Raw genomic sequence first — 20303 nt, 5'->3', positions numbered from 1 at the left:
TTTTCTATGCCTGGTAGAGGTGGTTTGGATGAAGCGGTCGTTTAGGTAGATTGGGCTGTCTCCATTTATAGTTTTAAATAGTATACAGTAGAATTTAAATTGTATTCTTTCCTGAATTGGAAGCCAATGAGAATTGATGAATGCCTCAGTAATGTGGTCATGTTTTTTCAATGAGTAGACGAGTCTCAGAGCTGTATTCTGAATTGGCTGTAGTTGTTTAATCATTATTGCAGGGCAGGGGAGGTAGAGGATGTTGCAATAGTCTAGGATACTTAGGATTAGAGATTGTACTAGGAGCTGAAATTGTGTTTTTTCGAAGAATTTTCGGACTTGTCTAAGGTTTCTCATAACTGCGAAGGATTTCTGTATTGTTTTGTTAATTTGTGGTTGCATGGTGCAGCCTCTGTCAATAGTCATACCTAGAAGTTTTAGGGTGGTTTGCAAAGGGTAGTTGATAGAGTTGATTTCTAAGTTGGTTTTGGTTGGGATTTTGTTATTTTCTAGGAGGATAAATTTAGTTTTGTCTGGGTTGAGTTTGTTTGTGGTTTTCCATCCAAGTCGTAACTGAAGCTAGAGTTCTGTGTAGTGTGTCTGTCATTAAGAGGAATGAGGATGGTGATGTCATTAGCATAGCTATAAGAGGTTAGGCCTTGTTTGTTCAGGTAAACGCCGAGAGAGGCCATATATAGGTTGAAGAGAGTAGGGGACAGTGGGGACCCTTGTGGCATGCCGCAGGGGTTGGGCCAAGGTTTGGATTTTTCTTTGTCTGATTTTACTTTGTATGTTCTGGATTTTAAGAAACCTTTAAACCATGAGTATACTTTATCTGAGATGCCTATTGAGTCCAAGATTTGCAGTAGGATGTTATGGTCTACCAGGTCAAATGCCGCCGTCAGGTCCAACTGTATGAGCAGCATTTTTTTTCCAATGCTGCAGCAATAAATTTACACTTGCTGCATGCTAGATTTTGTGGCTATTAAATTAAAACACTGCAGTAAAGGACCTCTTCGTCATCAAAAGAAGCAAAAATGCAAAGTAAAACATAACTTTCTCTTTAAGGGCATTCTTAACTCACATTAAGAGGAGAGAGGAGGAAATAAAGTAATCAAGAAAAAAGAAATCCCAGGATTAGTTTTGCATATCCTAGTGATTACCATAGCCAGACCCAAATTGTTAACCCTCCTCGCCCACAGGCACATAATTTATCCCTACCAAATTCAATTTGAAGTTCTTCCCATCATGAGAGTAATGCTTTGGAACAAATTTACTGGACCACAAAGAGCCTTATTCTGAAGTTCAAAAAAATGCTTAAAACTACACGCTTTATAGAAGCATTTTAATAAAAGATATCTTTGCTTAATGCTGGTTTTAGGATGAGTGCATTATGAGAATCTGTGAGCCCATTGTTTACATGGAATGACCTGTAATGTGAAATGTTTGTATAAGTCTTGTTTGTTCCATTCTGTAAATAGGCGATTGATAAATTTTTTAAATAAATAAATTAGGTGGGAATAAAGAATCCATATTTTTCTGCTTACAGCAACCAGGCACTTGCAGATAAATCTTAAAATAAATAAATAAACCCAAAGTAAGCACTTTAGATTTCATTTCAAGAAAATTTTTTTCCTCTTAAATTGCATAGTTCTCACCATATCCAGAAATATTTGGGGAGCCCAACCCAGGTTTGCAAGCAGGCTAGGCTCCTCAGAGAAGGCTCTGATCATGAACAAGGGCTAATTCTACCTCTGTAGATAACACAGAAGACATGGTTCCTTGTGAGGATGCATCTCCAGACAGAGTAGAGATGCCCCCAGAAGAAGATGAGAACTCCCTGATGGTGAAGCTGTTTTGTAGGCAAGTACTGTCCTTCTTCCTTGCAGCTGCAGAGGAGAGCAATGTTGGTATGGTGAAAAGGTCATTGTAAGCTGCTTCCTTAATTGAGCAAGTCCATTTGACTCTCCATATTCCTGTACCCTTATGGGAAGAGTATATGGATAGGGATCCCATTCTTCAATGTCTCCTCAAACCAGTTTCATCATGCCCTTTCTGAGATGGTGTTAGTGAAATGGGAGTTGGCGTAATGTTTCCTCCAGGGTACTATCCACTTCTGCAGGAGGCTCTCAATGGGTTTGTCTATCTCTCTAAAGTGGACATATTCACGATGGCAGTCACAAAAAAAGACTACTACCGTATTTTCGCGGATATAACGCGCGCGTTATACGTGGTTTTTACGTACCGCGCATACCCCTCGCGCGTTATATGCCTGAGCGCGGTATACAAAAGTTTTTAAACAGTTCCCACCCCGCCCGACGCCCGATTCACCCCCCCAGCAGGACCGCTCGCACCCCCACCCCGAACGACCGCTCGCACGCGCTCCCACCCGCACCCGCATCCACGATCGGAGCAAGAGGGAGCCCAAGCCCTCTTGCCCGGCCGACTCCCCGACGTCCGATCCATCCCCCCCCCGGCAGGACCACTCGCACCCTCACCCCGAAGGACCGCCGACTCCCCAACAATATCGGGCCAGGAGGGAGCCCAAACCCTCCTGGCCACGGCGACCCCCTAACCCCACCCCGCACTACATTACGGGCAGGAGGGATCCCAGGCCCTCCTGCCCTCGACGCAAACCCCCCTCCCCCCCAGCCGACCCGCGACCCCCCTGGCCGACCCCCACGACCCCCCCACCCCCCTTCCCCGTACCTTTGGAAGTTGGCCGGACAGACGGGAGCCAAACCCGCCTGTCCGGCAGGCAGCCAACGAAGGAATGAGGCCGGATTGGCCCATCCGTCCTAAAGCTCCGCCTACTGGTGGGGCCTAAGTCGCGTGGGCCAATCAGAATAGGCCCTGGAGCCTTAGGTCCCACCTGGGGGCGCGGCCTGAGACACATGCTCGGGTTTGGCCCATGTGCCTCAGGCCGCGCCCCCAGGTGGGACCTAAGGCTCCAGGGCCTATTCTGATTGGCCCACGCGCCTTAGGCCCCACCAGTAGGCGGAGCTTTAGGACGGATGGGCCAATCCGGCCTCATCCCTTCGTTGGCTGCCTGCCGGACAGGCGGGTTTGGCTCCCGTCTGTCCGGCCAACTTCCAAAGGTACGGGGAAGGGGGGTGGGGGGGGTCGTGGGGGTCGGCCAGGGGGGTCGCGGGTCGGCTGGGGGGGAGGGGGGTTTGCGTCGAGGGCAGGAGGGCCTGGGATCCCTCCTGCCCGTAATGTAGTGCGGGGTGGGGTTAGGGGGTCGCCGTGGCCAGGAGGGTTTGGGCTCCCTCCTGGCCCAATATTGTCGGGGAGTCTGCGGTCCTTCGGGGTGGGGGTGCGAGTGGTCCTGCCGAGGGGGGAGAAGAATCGGACGTCGAGGGGGGGCATCAGGCTTTCAGGATGGGGACAGGACTTCAAGGGGGGACAGGCAGATCTTCAAGGGGGACAGGCAGACCTTCAAGGGGGACAGGACTTCAAGGGGGGACAGGCAGACCTTCAAGGGGGGACAGGCAGACCTTCAAGGGGGGACAGGACTTCAAGGGGGACAGGCACGGAGAGGCGGGGCAGTGCACCGAAAGTCAAGGCAGGTGAACGAGAGTCGGGACAGCGCACGGAGAGGCGGGGCAGTGCACGGAAAGTCAGGGCAGGTGAACGAGAGTCGGGACAGCGCACGGAGAGGCGGGGCAGTGCACGGAAAGTCAGGGCAGGTGAACGAGAGTCGGGACAGCGCACGGAGAGGCGGGGCAGTGCACCGAAAGTCAGGGTGAGTCGGGGCAACCAGAGGAGAGTCGGGGAGGGCGAAAGGAGAGTCGGGGTGGCCAGAGGAGAGTCGGGAAGAGCGAAAGGAGAGTCGGGGTGGCCAGAGGAGAGTCGGGCAGCATGCGCGTTATATGCCTGAGCGCGGTATAGAAAAGTTTTTTTACATATCTTCGTGATTTATGCGCGCTATACCCCTGTGCGCGTTTTACAACGGTGCGCGTTATATCCGCGAAAATACGGTATTCTGTTAAGAAGCTGTTGCCCTCTCCAATCTAAAGTGAAATCTTGCCAAGTCAGAGCTATGGCACTCTCCTTTTTACATGCTGCTGATAGTCAGGTAGGAGGCTCTCCTATTTGGTTATCTCCTGCTGAAAATCAGACCCTGTAATTGTATTTAAAAAAAGAAATAAGTATGTAAGGGATGAGTGTTTCTTTCCTTACCTTTAAAACACCTTTGGACATACTGATTGCATAATTGTTTGTTTTAATAAGCCACTTAATGACCATATTTTTTTCTGGTGAAACACGTGTTATGATTAAAATTGTTTTATAAAATTTGGATTTTTTTATTCTGATTTTTTAAAAATAAATTGTTTGATGAAAAAATCTATCTTAAATGCTAAGTTTATATATCTGCACAAGGAGCTAAATGTGAAGGGGGAGGGACAAGCAGTTACAATAAAAGTGAAACCTTTTGAGCAGATTACCGTATTTTCGCGGATATAACGCGCGCGTTATACGCGTTTTTACCTACCGCGCATACCCCTCACGCATTATACGCGTGAGCGCGGTATACAAAAGTTTTTCTACATAGTTCCCACCCCGCCCGACGCCCGATTCACCCCCCCCCAGCAGGACCGCTCGCACCCCCACCCCGAACGACCGCTCGCACGCGCTCCCACCCGCACCCGCGATCGGAGCAAGAGGGAGCCCAAGCCCTCTTGCCCGGCCGACTCCCCGACAATATCGGGCCAGGAGGGAGCCCAAACCCTCCTGGCCACGGCGACCCCCTACCCCCACCCCGCACTACATTACGGGCAGGAGGGATCCCAGGCCCTCCTGCCCTCGACGCAAACCCCCCTCCCTCCCTCCAACGACCGCCCCCCCCAAGAACCTCCGACCGCCCCCCCAGCCGACCCGCGACCCCCCCTGGCCGCCTACTGGTGGGACTGGTGGCCCATCCGTCCCAAAGCTCCGCCTACTGGTGGGGCCTAAGGCGCGTGGGCCAATCAGAATAGGCCCTGGAGCCTTAGGTCCCACCTGGGGGCGTGGCCTGAGGCACATGGGCCCAACCCGACCATGTGCCTCAGGCCGCGCCCCCAGGTGGGACCTAAGGCTCCAGGGCCTATTCTGATTGGCCCACGCGCCTTAGGCCCCACCAGTAGGTGGAGCTTTGGGACGGATGGGCCAATCCGGCCTCATTCCGTCGTTGGCTGCCTGCCGGACAGGCGGGTTTGGCTCCCGTCTGTCCGGCCAACTAGCAAAGGTACGGGGAAGGGGGGTGGGGGTGTCGTGGGGGTCGGCCAGGGGGGTCGTGGGTCGGCTGGGGGGGCGGTCGGAGGTTCTTGGGGGGGGGCGGTCGTTGGAGGGAGGGAGGGGGGTTTGCGTCGAGGGCAGGAGGGCCTGGGATCCCTCCTGCCCGTAATGTAGTGCGGGGTGGGGGTAGGGGGTCGCCGTGGCCAGGAGGGTTTGGGCTCCCTCCTGGCCCGATATTGTCGGGGAGTCGGCTGGGCAAGAGGGCTTGGGCTCCCTCTTGCTCCGATCGCGGGTGCGGGTGGGAGCGCGTGCGAGCGGTCGTTCGGGGTGGGGGTGCGAGCGGTCCTGCTGGGGGGGGTGAATCGGGCGTCGGGCGGGGTGGGGGTAGGGGGTCGCCGTGGCCAGGAGGGTTTGGGCTCCCTTCTGGCCCGATATTGTCGGGGAGTCAGTGGTCCTTCGGGGTGGGGGTGCGAGTGGTCCTGCCGGGGGGGGGCAGGGCGGGTAAATGGAGAGTCGGGACAGCGCACGGAGAGTCGGGGCGGGCGAAAGGAGAGTCGGGGTGGCCAGAGGAGAGTCGGGGCGGGCGAAAGGAGAGTCGGGGTGGCCAGAGGAGAGTCGGGGCGGGCGAAAGGACAGTCGGGCAGCATGCGCGTTATACCCGTGAGCGCGGTATACAAAAGTTTTTATACATAATATTGTGGTTTCTGCGCGCTATACCCGTGTGCGCGTTTTACACGGGTGCGCTTATATCCGCGAAAATACGGTACTCCACAAGTCTTGGAATCTTTGTGTTTATAGTCTAAGACAGTGGATACCAACCCTGTCCTGGAGGACCACCAGGCCAGTCGGTTTTTGGGGGGATAGCCCTAATGAATATGCATGAGAGAGATTTGCATATAATAGAGGTGACAGGCATGCAAATGTGCCCCATGCATATTCATTAGGGCTATCCCAAAAATATTACTGGCCTGGTAGTCCTCCAGGATAGGGTTGGTATCCACTGCCTTAGACTATACACACAAAGATTCCAAGATTTGTGGAGTAATCTGCTCAAAAGGTTTCACTTTTATTGTAACTGCTTGTCCCTCCCCCCTCACATTTAGCTCCTTGTGCAGATATATAAACTTAGCATTGGTTTATCATATAATTTTCTCCTTGGAGGAGACACTAAAATGTAGGCAGGCTGTAAGAAAGATCCAGTTAGGTAGTATTTTAATGAAGTTCCTTTACTTATTGGTAAGGCAGGCATGGGTGCAAAATGCAAGCACTGCAACAAAGAAATGCAATGCCTGGTAGCCCGAATGAAACAGCATCATGAGAAGTGCTTTGATGAATATGATAAAAGTTTGAACAAACAGGATTTTCAGGTTGGTAAATGTTTTGATTTTATCGTGGCTCTCAACCATGTTTTCTGTGATGACAGCCATCGATCTTGCATTGGGTGACCCTCATAATGATCAGAATGGCCTGATTCTCGTGGTTTACTGTCTGGCAAGGATTTAGAACGATGGTCCATTACATTTGTCATCACGTAATTCAGTCCTTTGCCAAAGAGCATTTGTCCCTTGAAAGGGGAGTCTGCTCAAAGTAGTTCTAGACGCCGAATCTCTTTCTCACTGCCTGATCCAGAGCATTCTATGGACAGAGATTGTATAAACTGAGACTTTACACATAGCTCTGAGATTATTGGAGCTAGTGTCAGCCACATAATCCACCCCTGCCAAAATGATTACTCCACACCCAGATTCTGGCGTATCATTTTGTGGCAGGCTCTCACCACAAAAGGATGCTGTGGCCACTGCCATAAGGCCTAAAGCTAGTGCCCCAAATTGCCTTTTGAGGACCAAATCCACTCTGTGATCCTGTGTATTCTTCAGGATCATGCCCCTTCACTAGGCAGCAAAGTCCGTTTAGTAACCTACGCTATCAGCGAATCCTCCTTAGGTGGTGTAAACAGTTACTCAAATTCTGAAGCTATGGAATACAATTTTGTCATTGCCCTCGCCTCCATTAAGGGACCTTCTGGCATGTCGTAGTGTTTCATTATCATCCTGGTAATCTCTGGGTGAAACTGGGTGAGAAAGGGAAGCATGTAGACTGTAACTTGGTAATACATAACAACGAAAGCTGAACAACTGAGACCTGTGGGGACTCTAGATCCAACAACTGCAAATAAACTAATAATGTTAGTTAAATCTGGCGGTTTGAAAAATCTTTGCACCATCGAATCCTCTCCCTGGTCTACGGCTGTCATTTGATTCCTGGCTGGCTGCCCCAAACTGAAACAGAATCCTCCAAAGAAGATGTTTTCTTGGCGAACCAAAGGCATAGTGTCTGACCCCCAAATCATCCCAGTCCTTTTCTGACTAGACCTCTAGTTCCTGCAGCTCCACAAACTGTGAAGAGGCTTCGCCCTGAGGAGGCAACCCTCTCTATGCACCTCCTCCCCCATGTGACACCCTTTAGGAATTTGTTAATATTTTTGGTAGACTGCATACATCAGGGTCACAAAATCGAGGTCAGACCTTGATCTTCTGGGACCTCTGCCAGTCCAAAATTCTCCTCCCCTCCCCTCAGGGTTAGACGCTTCCACAAAGCAGTTCTTAGCCAGTGACTTGTGGTCGTTGCTTAGGGACTTTAACAGTGTTTTGAAACCCAGCTCTCAAGCTTTCTGTGACTCATGACCCAGAGAGGGACCAAAGGGGGCTAAGCCCATGGCTCAAGCCCCCCCTCACATGGCACACAGTACATAGATGCTCCCCAGACACCCATTCAGTGCAAACTTGGCATGATATAGGGGTAAAACCACCTGAGGAGTTCATTACAATAGATTTAAACCAAAGTTGAGGTGTTTTGGAGGCAGATAGAGGCTTTTGAAATAAAATCATGAAATCCAAGATGATCACCGTGGCAACGTTTTGGCGCTAAGTGATTTTCCTAAGTACTAACTAGTCCTGACTCTGCTTAGATTCTGACATCAGATGAGATGGGTGGTATGGGTCTCTTAAGCATACTTGGCTAATAGAAACTTGTCTAACTCTCTCTTGAATTCCAATGTTTAACCATCTTGATCAGATCCTCTGGTAACAGATACCACAGCTTAATTATGTATGGTGTGAAAAAAAAGATTGTCTACAATTTTGTTTTTAATCTGCTGGTCATTAATTTCATAAGCTTTTATTGAATCTGCAAAATGTTGAGATGAAAATACATAAAATTCAATGAAAAGCCAATTTAAGAACATAAGAACAGCCTTACTGGGCCAGACCAATAGTCTATCTAGCCCAGTATCCCATCTTCATCCCAGTATCCTGTCTTAATGGAGGTCAATCCAAGTCACAAGTACCTGGCAAAAACCAAATAGTAGAAGCAGTCCATTCCATCGATCCAGAGCAAGCAATGGCTTCTTCCATGCCTGCCTCAACAGCAGACTATGAACTTTTCCTCCAGGAACTTGTCCAAACCTTTTTTAAAACCAGCTACATTAACCGTTCACATGATTGCAAGAACAATCCTTGTAAGGTTTTGTTGGCACTATGTAACCATGAATCATAGTGTACTATAGGTCATTTCAGAGTAGTAGTAAGAGAATGCTATTTTGGTAGATGCTTTTGCAAGTTATCAAAATAAGCAAAATTAACTTCTTCCCTATCTACACTCACCTCTTCCCCTTTCCCGGTTTGGATTTTTGCTTTATTTCTGAGAAGTTTATGGTAAAAGTTTTGAGATAACTCTAAATTAGAATTTGGCTTAGCTGATCTTAAAAAGAACCTCCTGTAGGTAGCAAGGTGGAATATGTAAGTTTTTGAATAAATATGAGTTACGACTGGACTCCAGAAAGCAAACATTTTTAAAATCAGAGGTTTCTTCAGTTTCACACAAATTTTATTTTCCCCTGCACTCCATAAAAAAGTTAAATCTTAAGAAATTTAATTCAGGTACTTTATTGAATTGTTCATTATTTCTTCTTCTTTCCATAATATTATTTTGTATATGTAGTTTGTTACTTGTGCAGTTTGTCTGCTTTTATGAAGTCCTAGAACAGTGGTTTATAGGTAAGAGTGTTTAACTACTATGATAAGCATGCACCTGAGAACTCTACCAGGCTAGTATGTCAAATAGGGCCCAGAATAGCATTGCTGCCAATTTTTAGCAGAGCAGATCCCTTGGGTGTCAGTGGGCTCTGAGCCACTGTCATGTGAGATGTTATCTCTCTGCAAAAGTGCAAAGCTAGTACTCATTGCAGCTTCATTTGTATTTGCTCTTGGACACACTCTATCCAGGCCCAAAGGCCCTCTGCAATAAGCTCTTCCATGGGCTTTGGCAGAGCAGCAGGATTATTCTGTGAAGTGTAATTGCTTTTCCTTTTCCTGATTTCTCTTGGTAAGTGAACATGTTTGTTTAGTTGTATACATGTTCAGCACTCCATCTAGAAGAGTCATAGACATGATAAATAGTAGTGTACAGTTATACAAATGTAATTATGCTATTTCTAATCAAAAGATATCAGGTAGACTTCATGTGCAGGGTCAGAATGGTCGAGATGTGGCCTGGTGATTAGGACAATAGGCTGAGATCAAGGGATATCGGGATTCAAATTCCACTTTTGCTACTGACATTTCATATGACTCTTGACCACACAATTTAACTTTCATGGCCTCAGGTACTTATCTTAGACTATAAGCTCTGAAGGGAAGGAATATACTGTACGTTGAATACTTACAATGGTGTACGCTGCCTTAACCTTTAATTTGAAAAATGGCTTAAAAATAGAAAGGAAACCTAATAATCTGGTTACTTGTAAGGCTGATCCAAGTTGAAATTCAGTAATCGGGTAATACAGCAAAGAACAATGCCGTGGTAAAAAGAAACTGTAATGAGCCTTTTGGTCAATGTGCATCTCTGCAATGGCTCTGAAATGAAAATTAGTACAATAGAATTCCAGTTAACCATTTATTCAACTAACTGGCACTTTCTATCAATCGGAAAAAAAAAAAAAAAAAAATTCTCCTCAGACAACCTCCAAAGTCGTGCTCCTGACCCAACAACCCCCTCCCTCCAGTCCCCCAAAACAGCAGTGGCAGCCATAAATCTGTCCCTTTCTCCAGCTCCTGAAGCATCAGCGGCAGCCACCAATCTCCCTCCCTGCATCCCCAGCAGAGCTAGTCCTGACAACCCCCTCCCTCACTTACCTGAAGCAGTAGCCGGCAGCCAGTGAGCAGAGAAAGTGCCATAAACAGGCTACTTCCGGCCAGCCCTGGCAGGGCCAACTTTTTCAGTTTGCAGATTCTCAACCTGAGGGAAAGATCTCAGTCTCCACAGGTGTTCATTATCATAGTTTGGCGATGGGGGCCTCCACAAATGTATTTGATGGCCTTGGTGGTGAACACCAAGACACCTTGTTTTTACAGTCAAAGATCTGAGCTCAGAAGCGAGGAGTTGGATACGTTAGTCCAACTGTGGCTGAAGAACGAGCTCTTGTACGTGTTTTCCCCATGGCCTATGCTCAGTTGAGTTGTTCGCAGGATTGCAAGTTACCCCAGCTTGGTAGTTCTTGTGGCACATGATTGGCCTCACAGACCATGTTTGTGGACCTAGTTCATCTCCAGAGAGATGAAGACCTCAGGCTTCTGGTCAAAGTGGATCTTCTCACTCAGTGATTGTTTCCTATTGAGAATCCAGAATACTTTGGGCTTATGGCATGGCTCTTGAGTGGGCAGCCCTGACAAGCAAGGGTTATTTGCATGTGGTCATTACCACTTTGCTCAAAGCTAAGAAGCCATCTAAGTGGCAGCCTATTCTAAGGCCTGGAAGTCCTTTCAGTGCTGGTGTGAGGTGAAGGATGTAGAGCCCTGGTGAGCTCCTATTTCGGTAGTCCTTGACTTTTTGCAGGAGGGACTTCAGGAGGAGGTGTTGGTAGGTTCTCTGAAAGTGCAGGTAAGGCCTTTCTTGTTTCCAAGCTGGGGGGGAGAGAAGCTGCTTGGCCTCTGACTAGGGTGGGGGAGGAGGCTCCTTGGCCTCTCACTAAGATATCGCCTGGTTCATTAAAGGGTTTCTTCAGTTGCACCCTCTGGTGTGGTTCCCCTTTCCCTTCCTGGAATCTTAACATTATGTTGCAAGGTCTCAGTACTGCTCCGTATGAACTCATACGAAAGCCTTCCCTTTTGGATCTTACAGTCAAAACAGTGTTCCTGGTGATGATTATGTCGGTGAGATGGGTTTCTGAATTGCAAGCTCTTCATTCCTTAGAATCATGGAAGCAGGGCTCTCCTTACGCAAGGTTCTGTCATTTTTATTAAAGTAGTTTCATCCTTCCACATTTAGGAGTCAATCAGGAAGTCCGTTTGCCTGCTTACTACCCTACGGGATCTAAGAAAAAGGATAAAGCGTTGCATTTGCTGGATGTCAAGAAAATGCTTCTTCGGTACCTCAAAGTTAACAAAGAGTTCCACCTTTTAGATCACCTTTTTGTTCTGACCAGTCATGCCAAAAAAGGGAGGCCAGTGTCTAGGGCCTCAATTTCCAAATAGGTTAAAATGGCTATTTCCTCTGCATATGTGCGCTGTGATAAACAGCCACTGATCGCGTTGAAAGAACACTCCACTAGAGAGGTTACTTCTTCTTGGGCGAAGACTAGTGCCGTCTCGCCTGAGGAAGTTTGTAGAGCAGCTACATGGTCTACCCTTCATACCTTTACCAGGTTCTATAGGGTGGATGTAGCAACCATAAAAGATGCCACTTTCGGGTCCTCGGTTTTGAACAGAGTACCTGCCTTAAATTCTAGGGACTGCTTTGGTATGTTCTAAGCTTTCAGGACCTAGACACATTGCACTAGAAAGAAAGATTAGGTTCTTACCTTGGTAATCTTCTTTCTTGTAGATGTGTCAAGTGGTCCTGAAGTCCCGCCCTGTGAATGGGCTTTGCCTGCCCTCTGCCTTAAGATCAGTCTGGATTTGAAGAATTTTCTGTCTCTCAGAGGAGTTGAGAGGATAGAAAAGAAAGAAAAGAGAAAGATGATGCATAGGTAAATCCTCATGACCATACGGTTTGGCTTCAGTCTCTGCTTGATAGTAAGTCATGTGAGTAGCTATGAGTTCTATACATAATTAGTACTGGTTGTACAAATTTGGATGTTATAATATCATTTCCTATGTTTGTTAAAGAGCTGAACAAAATTGTAGTGTTGAGAATTTTTCTTTGTTTTCCTCCTTCCTGTTATGCCTTTTATTACAGTGCTCCTTGATTGCTTTTATACAAACTGAGGGGGCAAAAGCAGCAGCTTGGGAAGGAGATGGAGTTGAAGACATGCTTGCCAATTTTCTGCAAGCAACTTGCTAGTTGATACAAGACCCTAGCTTTTAGGACCATTAGACACATATACAAGAAAGAAGATTACAGCGGTAAGAATTTAATCTTTCTATTTAGGTACCTAAATTGGCACAACTAGCCAAACTTCAGGTGTCTTTTATAGAATCTGGACCCTAATGCACTATTAATTTGATTAATTTGTTAAAATTTTAACCATGATTAAATTTTTTAATTCTGACCAAAATTTTGTTTTCCCTCTGCTGTGAAGCATTGCTCTCTCTTCCATTGCCTAAATCAGGGCTGCCCAAGTTCGGTCCTCTAGATCTACTGGCAGGCCAGGTTTTCAGGATATCTACAATGAATATGCATGAGAGAGAGATTTGCATACCAAGAAGGTAGTGCAGGCAAAGCTCTCTCATGCATATTCATTGTGGATATCCTGAAAACCTGGCCTGCCAGTAGATCTCGAGGACCGGATTTGGGCAGCCCTGGCCTAAATCATGATCTGCAGGTTGGGACTTCCAGCAGGAGGGAATGGGCATCCTTCCTGCTGATCGGGGGGATCCTCTGTCCATCATAGTTGGCTCAGCTGATTGTGGCAAGGGAATTCCTTCCTCCCCCCTCCCCACCTGATCAGCTAAGCTGGCATGATTAACCGAAGCTGATCGGGGATAAATTCCTTCTGCAATCCGCTTATGGCTGCTGTGGGCTGGTTTTAGAATCCCGCAGCAGCATAGATAGGTGGCTAAAATGTAGGTCAAGGTTTTCCAAGCCTACATTTCAGCAGCCTATCTTGGCTGAATCAGGCATGATTCTGTAACTGGCGCTGTCGAGTGATTGACACGCGATCGGCAGCCACATTTAAGGCGGCCGCTGACATGGGCACTGGTTACAGAATCTGGGCCTGTGTGCAGCTGTCTCAGAAGCCTTCCCCGTGCTGTGTCCTACCCGTCCCTAATACAACGTCCTATTTCGCCTTTGCATGCTGTGTTTTAAGTATGATCATGTGATTAAATCTTTTTATTGAATAATTGCAATTAAAAGTTTTTAAACATTTCCCTCCCGTAAATAAAATTTTTAAAAAATGAAAAAAGTGATTATGCAACACTTAAAATATAGCCTGGGGACGCGAAGTTAGCTTCAATGTTCAATTTTTATCTCTGCCATAAATGATCAATAAAATGCATAGCAGTTGCTGAGAATCAGTTGCATATATGAAGGTATAGCATTATTTCACTAGACTACTTTAATAGCAAAGAATTTTAGAATGGTGGTATGTTCAACACAATCAATAATTTTTCTAAGGACATCACTGTTGTGCTATGGAACATCATCTGTCTAGTGCAATAGTTTCTCTCTCTCTGTTAAACATTAATAGTAATGTAAATTTTTGCCTACTGATATGATCTTTAGAAGAGGGAAAAGGAAAGAGATATAGTTGTGTGTTAATGTTGTATGTTTTGCAGACTCTGCCGCTGTGCTTGCTAAAGAAAGATTTACGCATTCTTTATAAAGGGGTTACTCGTTTTTGTTGGGCGGCTAAGAAACCTAAATTGAAGGTGTCTCAGTTGTTGGGGAATTGGCATAGGGGAGGATTAGGATTACCAGATGTGCGGATTTATAATTATGCGTGTCTGCTTCGTCATTTGGGAGATTGGGTAAATATGACTAGCAATTATACCCTCTTCTGATGGAACATGAGTTTTTTGCTCCCTATGATGTGTTTGCATTACTGCATAGTTTTCGGAGGGCGCTGCCCCCTTCTATCAGATCCAGGGTATTATTTAGCGCATTGCAAGCGGCTTGGTGTTGGCTTGTGTATGCCTTGGGAGGAGATCCGACGGTCACTGATCTCTTGCCCTTGCGGGGAAACCCGGCCTTTCCTCTGGGAAAGGAATCAAGAGAATATCTGTCCTGGAGAGCGAAAGGAGTTACAAGTTTAGAACATATTTTGGGGGATGATGGGGAGCTGTTGGCATGTGCAGATTTACTAGCTAAGGTGGGGGAGACCTGGGGAGCGCAGTTTGCATGTCATCAAGTAAAACACTATGTGAGATCCCTTGACAGAGCACAATTGAGTTTGCACTTGGGGGCCAGACTGCAGGAGTTTGCTCGAGAGGAGGGGATGTCTCTTACAGTCTCTAGCATTTATGCTAGTTTGCAAGATTTACAACCTGCCAGGGACTACAAGAGCATCAAGGGAAAATGGGAAAAGGAATTGCAGATTAATCTGGGACATTGGGATGTAGCCCATACTTTGAGGGCGACACCTGGGGTGACCCTGTGTGCTTGGTTGCGGGAAACGTATTATAGGGTGACCTTATGTGCTTATTACACTTGTACACAGATGTTTTATAGTGGAGGTCTTCCTACACCACTATGTCATAAATGTGGGATGGGGGGGTCATACTATGGGACATGCCTATTGGTTCTGCCCCATTATTCAATGCTTCTGGAGGCGTATAATCTATTATATGTCAGGGTTAATTGGGAGAGTCTTGCGCAGTACCCCGGACCACTTTGTCTTGGATTTGCCAGTCTTTTGGCCATTTACCTAGGAGGCATCGAACTTTGTGTAGGAAGATGAGTTTATTCTTCAGTGCTGGACGGTTTCAGACCATCCGGCATATTGGCATTGGCGGAACCAATTGCATCAGTTGGTCATTTGAGAGGCGCGAGATGCTGGAGGGTCTAGGAAATGAAAGATGTTGTTTTTGAATATATGGGAGCTTTATCTGCAAGCCTTACATCCTAAGGGTCACAATGCGGTTTTAAGATGGTGTCCTAATTTGTTAGTTAGTTATGTTGGGAGAGTAATGGTGAGTACTGGTGGGGTGGGGTGGAAAGTATCATTGGGGGGGGGAGGAGAGGGGGGTTTGAGGAGGGGAAATGGGGGTGTATTGAAGGTTCGGGCAATTAGTCAAAGATAGGATAAGTGGGGAAGGGGTGGTGTTACATTTTTGGGGTTCATAAGAGTACAGGGCTTTGGAGTACCTTTCCACCCTCATTAATCTCACTTGCCCTATGTAGAGAAGGAAGGGGAGGGAGTTTGATTGATGTTACTCTTTTATTTTATATGCTTGTTCTATTATTGTATATGATGCATTATTATTTGTACTGTGCACCTTTGAGGGGCGCTGGTGTTGTATTTGCTGTGTTTGCATCAATAAAAATTGTTTGAACCTAATACCATAACCAGAATTATTTGCAGCAGTGATGCTGAGGAAACAATTTCATGATTAAAGTCATACTTGAAGCAGTAAATCACTAAAAAAAAATTTCAAAAATTATATTCATGTGTATTTATAGTATCCATTCACAGGAAGAGTATCTCTGCACTGTGTGTATCCTCCAATTTAGAGACTGCATGATACAGAATTGCAGAGAAATTTAATAAATGGGTTTAAGTTCATGGCTTCTGACTGTTCTGTCGAAAAATGAATAGTCACATGGTGACAGGCAGATAAAATGCTGCAGAATTGAGAGGCTCTTACTGAGCCGGAAAGCTGTAGTATGTAAATATAAAATCCTATATAACCCATATGAATCTTTATACACACCTAAGAATATAAGAATGGCCATACTAAGTCAGACCAATGGTCCATCTAGCCCAATATCCTGTTTCAACAATGACCAATCTAGGTCACAAATACCTGGCAGAAACTCAAATAGTAACAGCATTCTATGCTATTGATCCTAGGGTAAGCAGTTCAAGTTCAATTTATTTAATATACCGCAAATATAAAACCAGGGTTAAAATCTAAGTGGTTTATAAACTCACATAAAAGGAGGGTTAAAAAACAAACTAATACCAATACAAGGACAAAAACAACCAACATCAAATAAGAACATGAGGAGAGAACGAGAGGTTAATTACAATAAAATCTGAGGTGTGGAAAAGGATAAACATCAGGCTAGAGAGTAAAAGGAGCCCCTGTTTATCTTGGTTTATAATTATTATTTTGGGTCGTTTTTAATCTGCTCTGTCAGATTCTGAATAAAAGGCCTGCAAGAACTAATAAGCTTTCAGTTGTGCCTTGAATCTTGAAAGCGAACTTTCATTGTGGATGTAGTGTTGGTAAGGAGTTCCAAAGCGTAGGAGCCATGACCGAGAAAGAAGAGTTCCTGTGAATATCAAGAAATAAATGTCTAAAATATGATGGGACAGTTAGCAGTTGTTGTTGTAAGAACATAAGAACTGCCGCTGCTGGGTCAGACCAGTGGTCCATCTTGCTCAGCAGTCCGATCACGCAGCGGCCCTCTGGTCAAAGACCAGCGCCCTACCTGAGAGTAGCCCTACCTGCGTACGTCCGGTTCAGCAGGAACTTGTTTAACTTTGTCTTGAATCCCTGAAGGGTATTTTCTCCTATGACAGACTCCGGAAGAGCGTTCCAGTTTTCTACCACTCTCTGGGTGAAGAACTTCCTTACTTTCAATTTTAGAGAGTGCCCTCTCATTCTCCCTACCTTGGAGAGGGTGAAGATCGGAGGGCTCTCTTTGGTGAGAAATAACCAGAAAACTGAATAGATTTAGACACTGGAAAGTATCTGATAGGAAAGAACATTGTATTTGAAAGGAATACGATAAGCAATAGGCAAAATGTGTTCAGCTTTTAAAAGAGGAGTTACGTGTTCAAACTTTGGTCTTACAGCTGTGTTTTGAACTAGCTGAAACTGGCGAAGCTGTTACTTTGGAAGACCAATAAGAATTGCATTACAATAATCCGTCATGGAGAGTACCAAAGAGTGAATTAAGATACAGAGTGAACTAATTTGAAGAAAAGGCCTAACTGAGTGGATCTGACGGAGAGTGAAAAAAGAGGAGGAAACCATCTTTGAAATTTGTGACTTCCCATGTCTGTCTCAATAGGAGACTATGGACATTTCCTCCAGAAACATGTTCAAATTTATTTTTAAACCCAGCTATGCTAAACAATGTTCCTAAATCATCTGGCAATGAGTTCTAGAGCTTAACTTTTCTACCTCTAATGTTCTCTCCATTGTACTTGAAGGGTCTTGTGTCTGACTACTGTCTGTGCTAACAGATCATACAGGCTTACCCTGTCTCCCAATTAAGCTATTACTGCTTTCCCTTCCCCTACCAGTACACCATTTTTGGTCATGGAAACATTCCACAGTAAGGCTACCTAATCATCGCCTAATGAGTTTAAGATCAACTATAGGATCTTGAGGAAAGGGTTCAGATATAAATATCCAGTCAGAAAATGTTTCTTCCTGTTAAAATCATTTCTGGCCCCTTGTAACTCCATCAAATAGTTTTATTCTGCCAACACCAATAAGAAGGCAAATGCTCTTGTGTCCAGTTTTTATTTATAGTATATATCCCGGTTTTGCCCACTTAGAATAATAGGATATACGTAATGACAGGTACTTCCGAGGGCTGCCTTTCTTATATGATTTTTATGTTTTCACCTCAGTTGGCTGCTATTTGATTTTCCTTAACCCTTTCAGGACCATAAGGATCGTAGGCCAATTTTTGTGGTTTTGACGACATTTTTATGGTAAAAAGGGCTTGCAGATGCCAAAAAATTGATTTTTTTTTGTGAAATATCATTATTTTTATTTAAAAAAATCACACTTCTGGCTTATGGACAGTGTGGCAAGTGAATCTTCTCGTCAATCTAGCAACGACGCTAATGAATGAATGTCGGAACCAGTTTGTTTACATAAAGGCAGTATCATATGGAATCCGTACATATCAAATTTAGAACTGTAGACTATCCCAATCAAAATTTATAGGATTTTAAAGTTATGGGACAAATATGTCCCTTGGTCCTGAAAGGGTTAAGACATTGGATAGGGTTTAATTCTCTGCTAACTGAAGAGAACTACCTAGAGTATAGTACATCACAGCAGGGCTATTGCATTTCTGATGTCTGTATCCATTTAGATGCGCACTGATTTGCCCATTGCACAAAGTAGAGGTCAATCCTGTCTCTTGTAACAATCCAAAATGCAGAAATTGTCTTTGTTGACTCCAAATTACAGTTTCCAAGATATCTGATTTAGAAAGTTTCTTCTCTTACTTTCTGCAGTAACTCAATTGACAGGTCCTTCATATGAGAGATTGTTCGGCAAATATTGTAGTCCAGTGTGCCATGGAAAAGTTGCCGTTGTCTGATGCTCAGGTCCAAGCTAGCACCCGGGCTCTGTTTTTTTTTTTTTTTTTTTTACTATGAAAAGACAGACAGTATATCAATACATGACCTTTGTCCGTTGTACCGGGCCATGATGCGCCCTCACCTGGTCACCGTACATGAAGAAGGACACGGTACTACTCGAAAGGTTCCAGAGAAGAGCGACTAAGATGGTTAAGAGGCTGGAGGAGTTGCCGTACAGTGAAAGATTATAGAAACTGGGCCTCTTCTCCCTCGAACAGAGGAGATTGAGAAGGGGACATGATCAAAACATTCAGGGTACTGAAGGGGATAGACGTAGTAGATAAGGACAGGTTGTTCACCCTCTCCAAGGTAGGGAGAACGAGAGGGCACTCTCTAAAATTGAAAGGGGATAGATTCCGTACGAACATAAGGAAGTTCTTCTTCACCCAGAGAGTGGTAGAGAAATGGAACGCTCTTCTGGAGTCTGTCATAGGGGAAAACACCCTCCAAGGATTCAAGACAAAGTTAGACAAGTTCCTGCTGAACCGGAATGTACGCAGGTAGGGCTACATCGAGTTAGGGTGCTGGTCTTTGATCAGAGTGCTGTCTCATGAACGGACTGCTGGGCACGATGGGCTACTGGTCTGACCCAGCAGTGGCAATTCTTATGTTCTTTCTCCTTGTATCTTGGAGCACCAAAAAGGCAGAAGAGGTAGCTCTTAAAACCTGCAGTCGCTGCTTTCTGAGGATATATGTGTAGGTATACATACTTCTTCTTCCTAGTTGTAGCATGAATCCCAGAATGCAGGACACAGCACTTGCATTGCAGTCAGGACTGATTTTTGAATCTTTCCAGCCTTTTTCTTGTCCCTCAGATGGGGAGAGCTTACTCTATAAGTGTTTGAAGCAGCATCACCATGCAGTAGTGAAGGTGCTCCATCAGTTCCATGCTGTGTCCAAGTAACTAACGGAGAATGTTGCTGGCATCAAATTACCTTCTCTTTTCTGCACTTCATATAGATGGAGCTGGTCCATTGTCACAGGTTCATGGGTGTTTCTACCTTTCACTCTTTTTGTAGTAACATTTTGGAAAAAAATTGCTTTTAGCTCTTCCCTAGCTCATTTTTTTGACTATATGTATCCTTTCCATTGTCACATTGACTTTTCTGCCCAGGGTCACAAGGAACATTGTGGGTTTGAACCTATAACCTCAGGGTGCTGAGGCTGTAGCTTTAACCACGGCACAACACTCTCCCCTGTTACCTTGGGAGGGAGTCTGATCCACTGTTAGGAAGAATGTGGCGAACAAGGGACATATTGTCAAATGTGATGGACCTGCACCCGTGTGTGGCTTTATTGGCGACAAGTGTTTTGAATGTTTTGTCAGATGTTGCAGAGGGAGATAGAACCAACCATGGAGATTGCACTTTTAAAGGGACCGATATTGAGGATGGACATGGGTGAGGACACATGCTGCTGTTATCCTGAGGGGGATAACAGCAGCATGGATGGTGGTATCCACTCATTAGAAACAGACTCAACCACCAGATTGGAAACAGGTTGTGCTGAAACTAGAGCAGTGGCATGGTAATCATAGGCTGCATTCCAGTGTTATAAATTGGGACTTTTGAGATGAGATGGTGATGTTTTTAGCCAGGGAAACAAA

General features: G+C 45.5%; 1 protein-coding gene across 8 annotated transcripts in view; it reads left to right on the top strand.

The window, feature by feature from the left end:
• Positions 1-20303, top strand: part of NEK6 (NIMA related kinase 6) — a 376321-nt gene that overhangs the window by 127392 nt on the left and 228626 nt on the right. The window contains exon 4 of one of the 8 annotated variants that reach the window (XM_033960761.1): positions 12088-12232. The exons of 5 other annotated variants lie outside the window; for them this stretch is intronic. Coding sequence is in view for 2 of the 3 variants with exons in the window: in XM_033960757.1 (XP_033816648.1) it covers positions 6456-6575 (120 nt within the window). In the remaining variant the exon portion in view is untranslated. Of the gene's footprint in view, positions 1-6449; positions 6576-12087; positions 12288-20303 lie in introns of those variants that run through there. 2 more of the 8 variants (XM_033960757.1, XM_033960758.1) reach the window with 2 other exon arrangements.

The sequence above is a fragment of the Geotrypetes seraphini genome, chromosome 10, assembly GCF_902459505.1.
Source record: "Geotrypetes seraphini chromosome 10, aGeoSer1.1, whole genome shotgun sequence".
Lineage (NCBI taxonomy): Eukaryota > Metazoa > Chordata > Amphibia > Gymnophiona > Dermophiidae > Geotrypetes > Geotrypetes seraphini.
The sequence above is the reverse complement of the archived record's forward strand: the minus strand, read 5'-3'. Positions and strand labels throughout refer to the sequence as shown.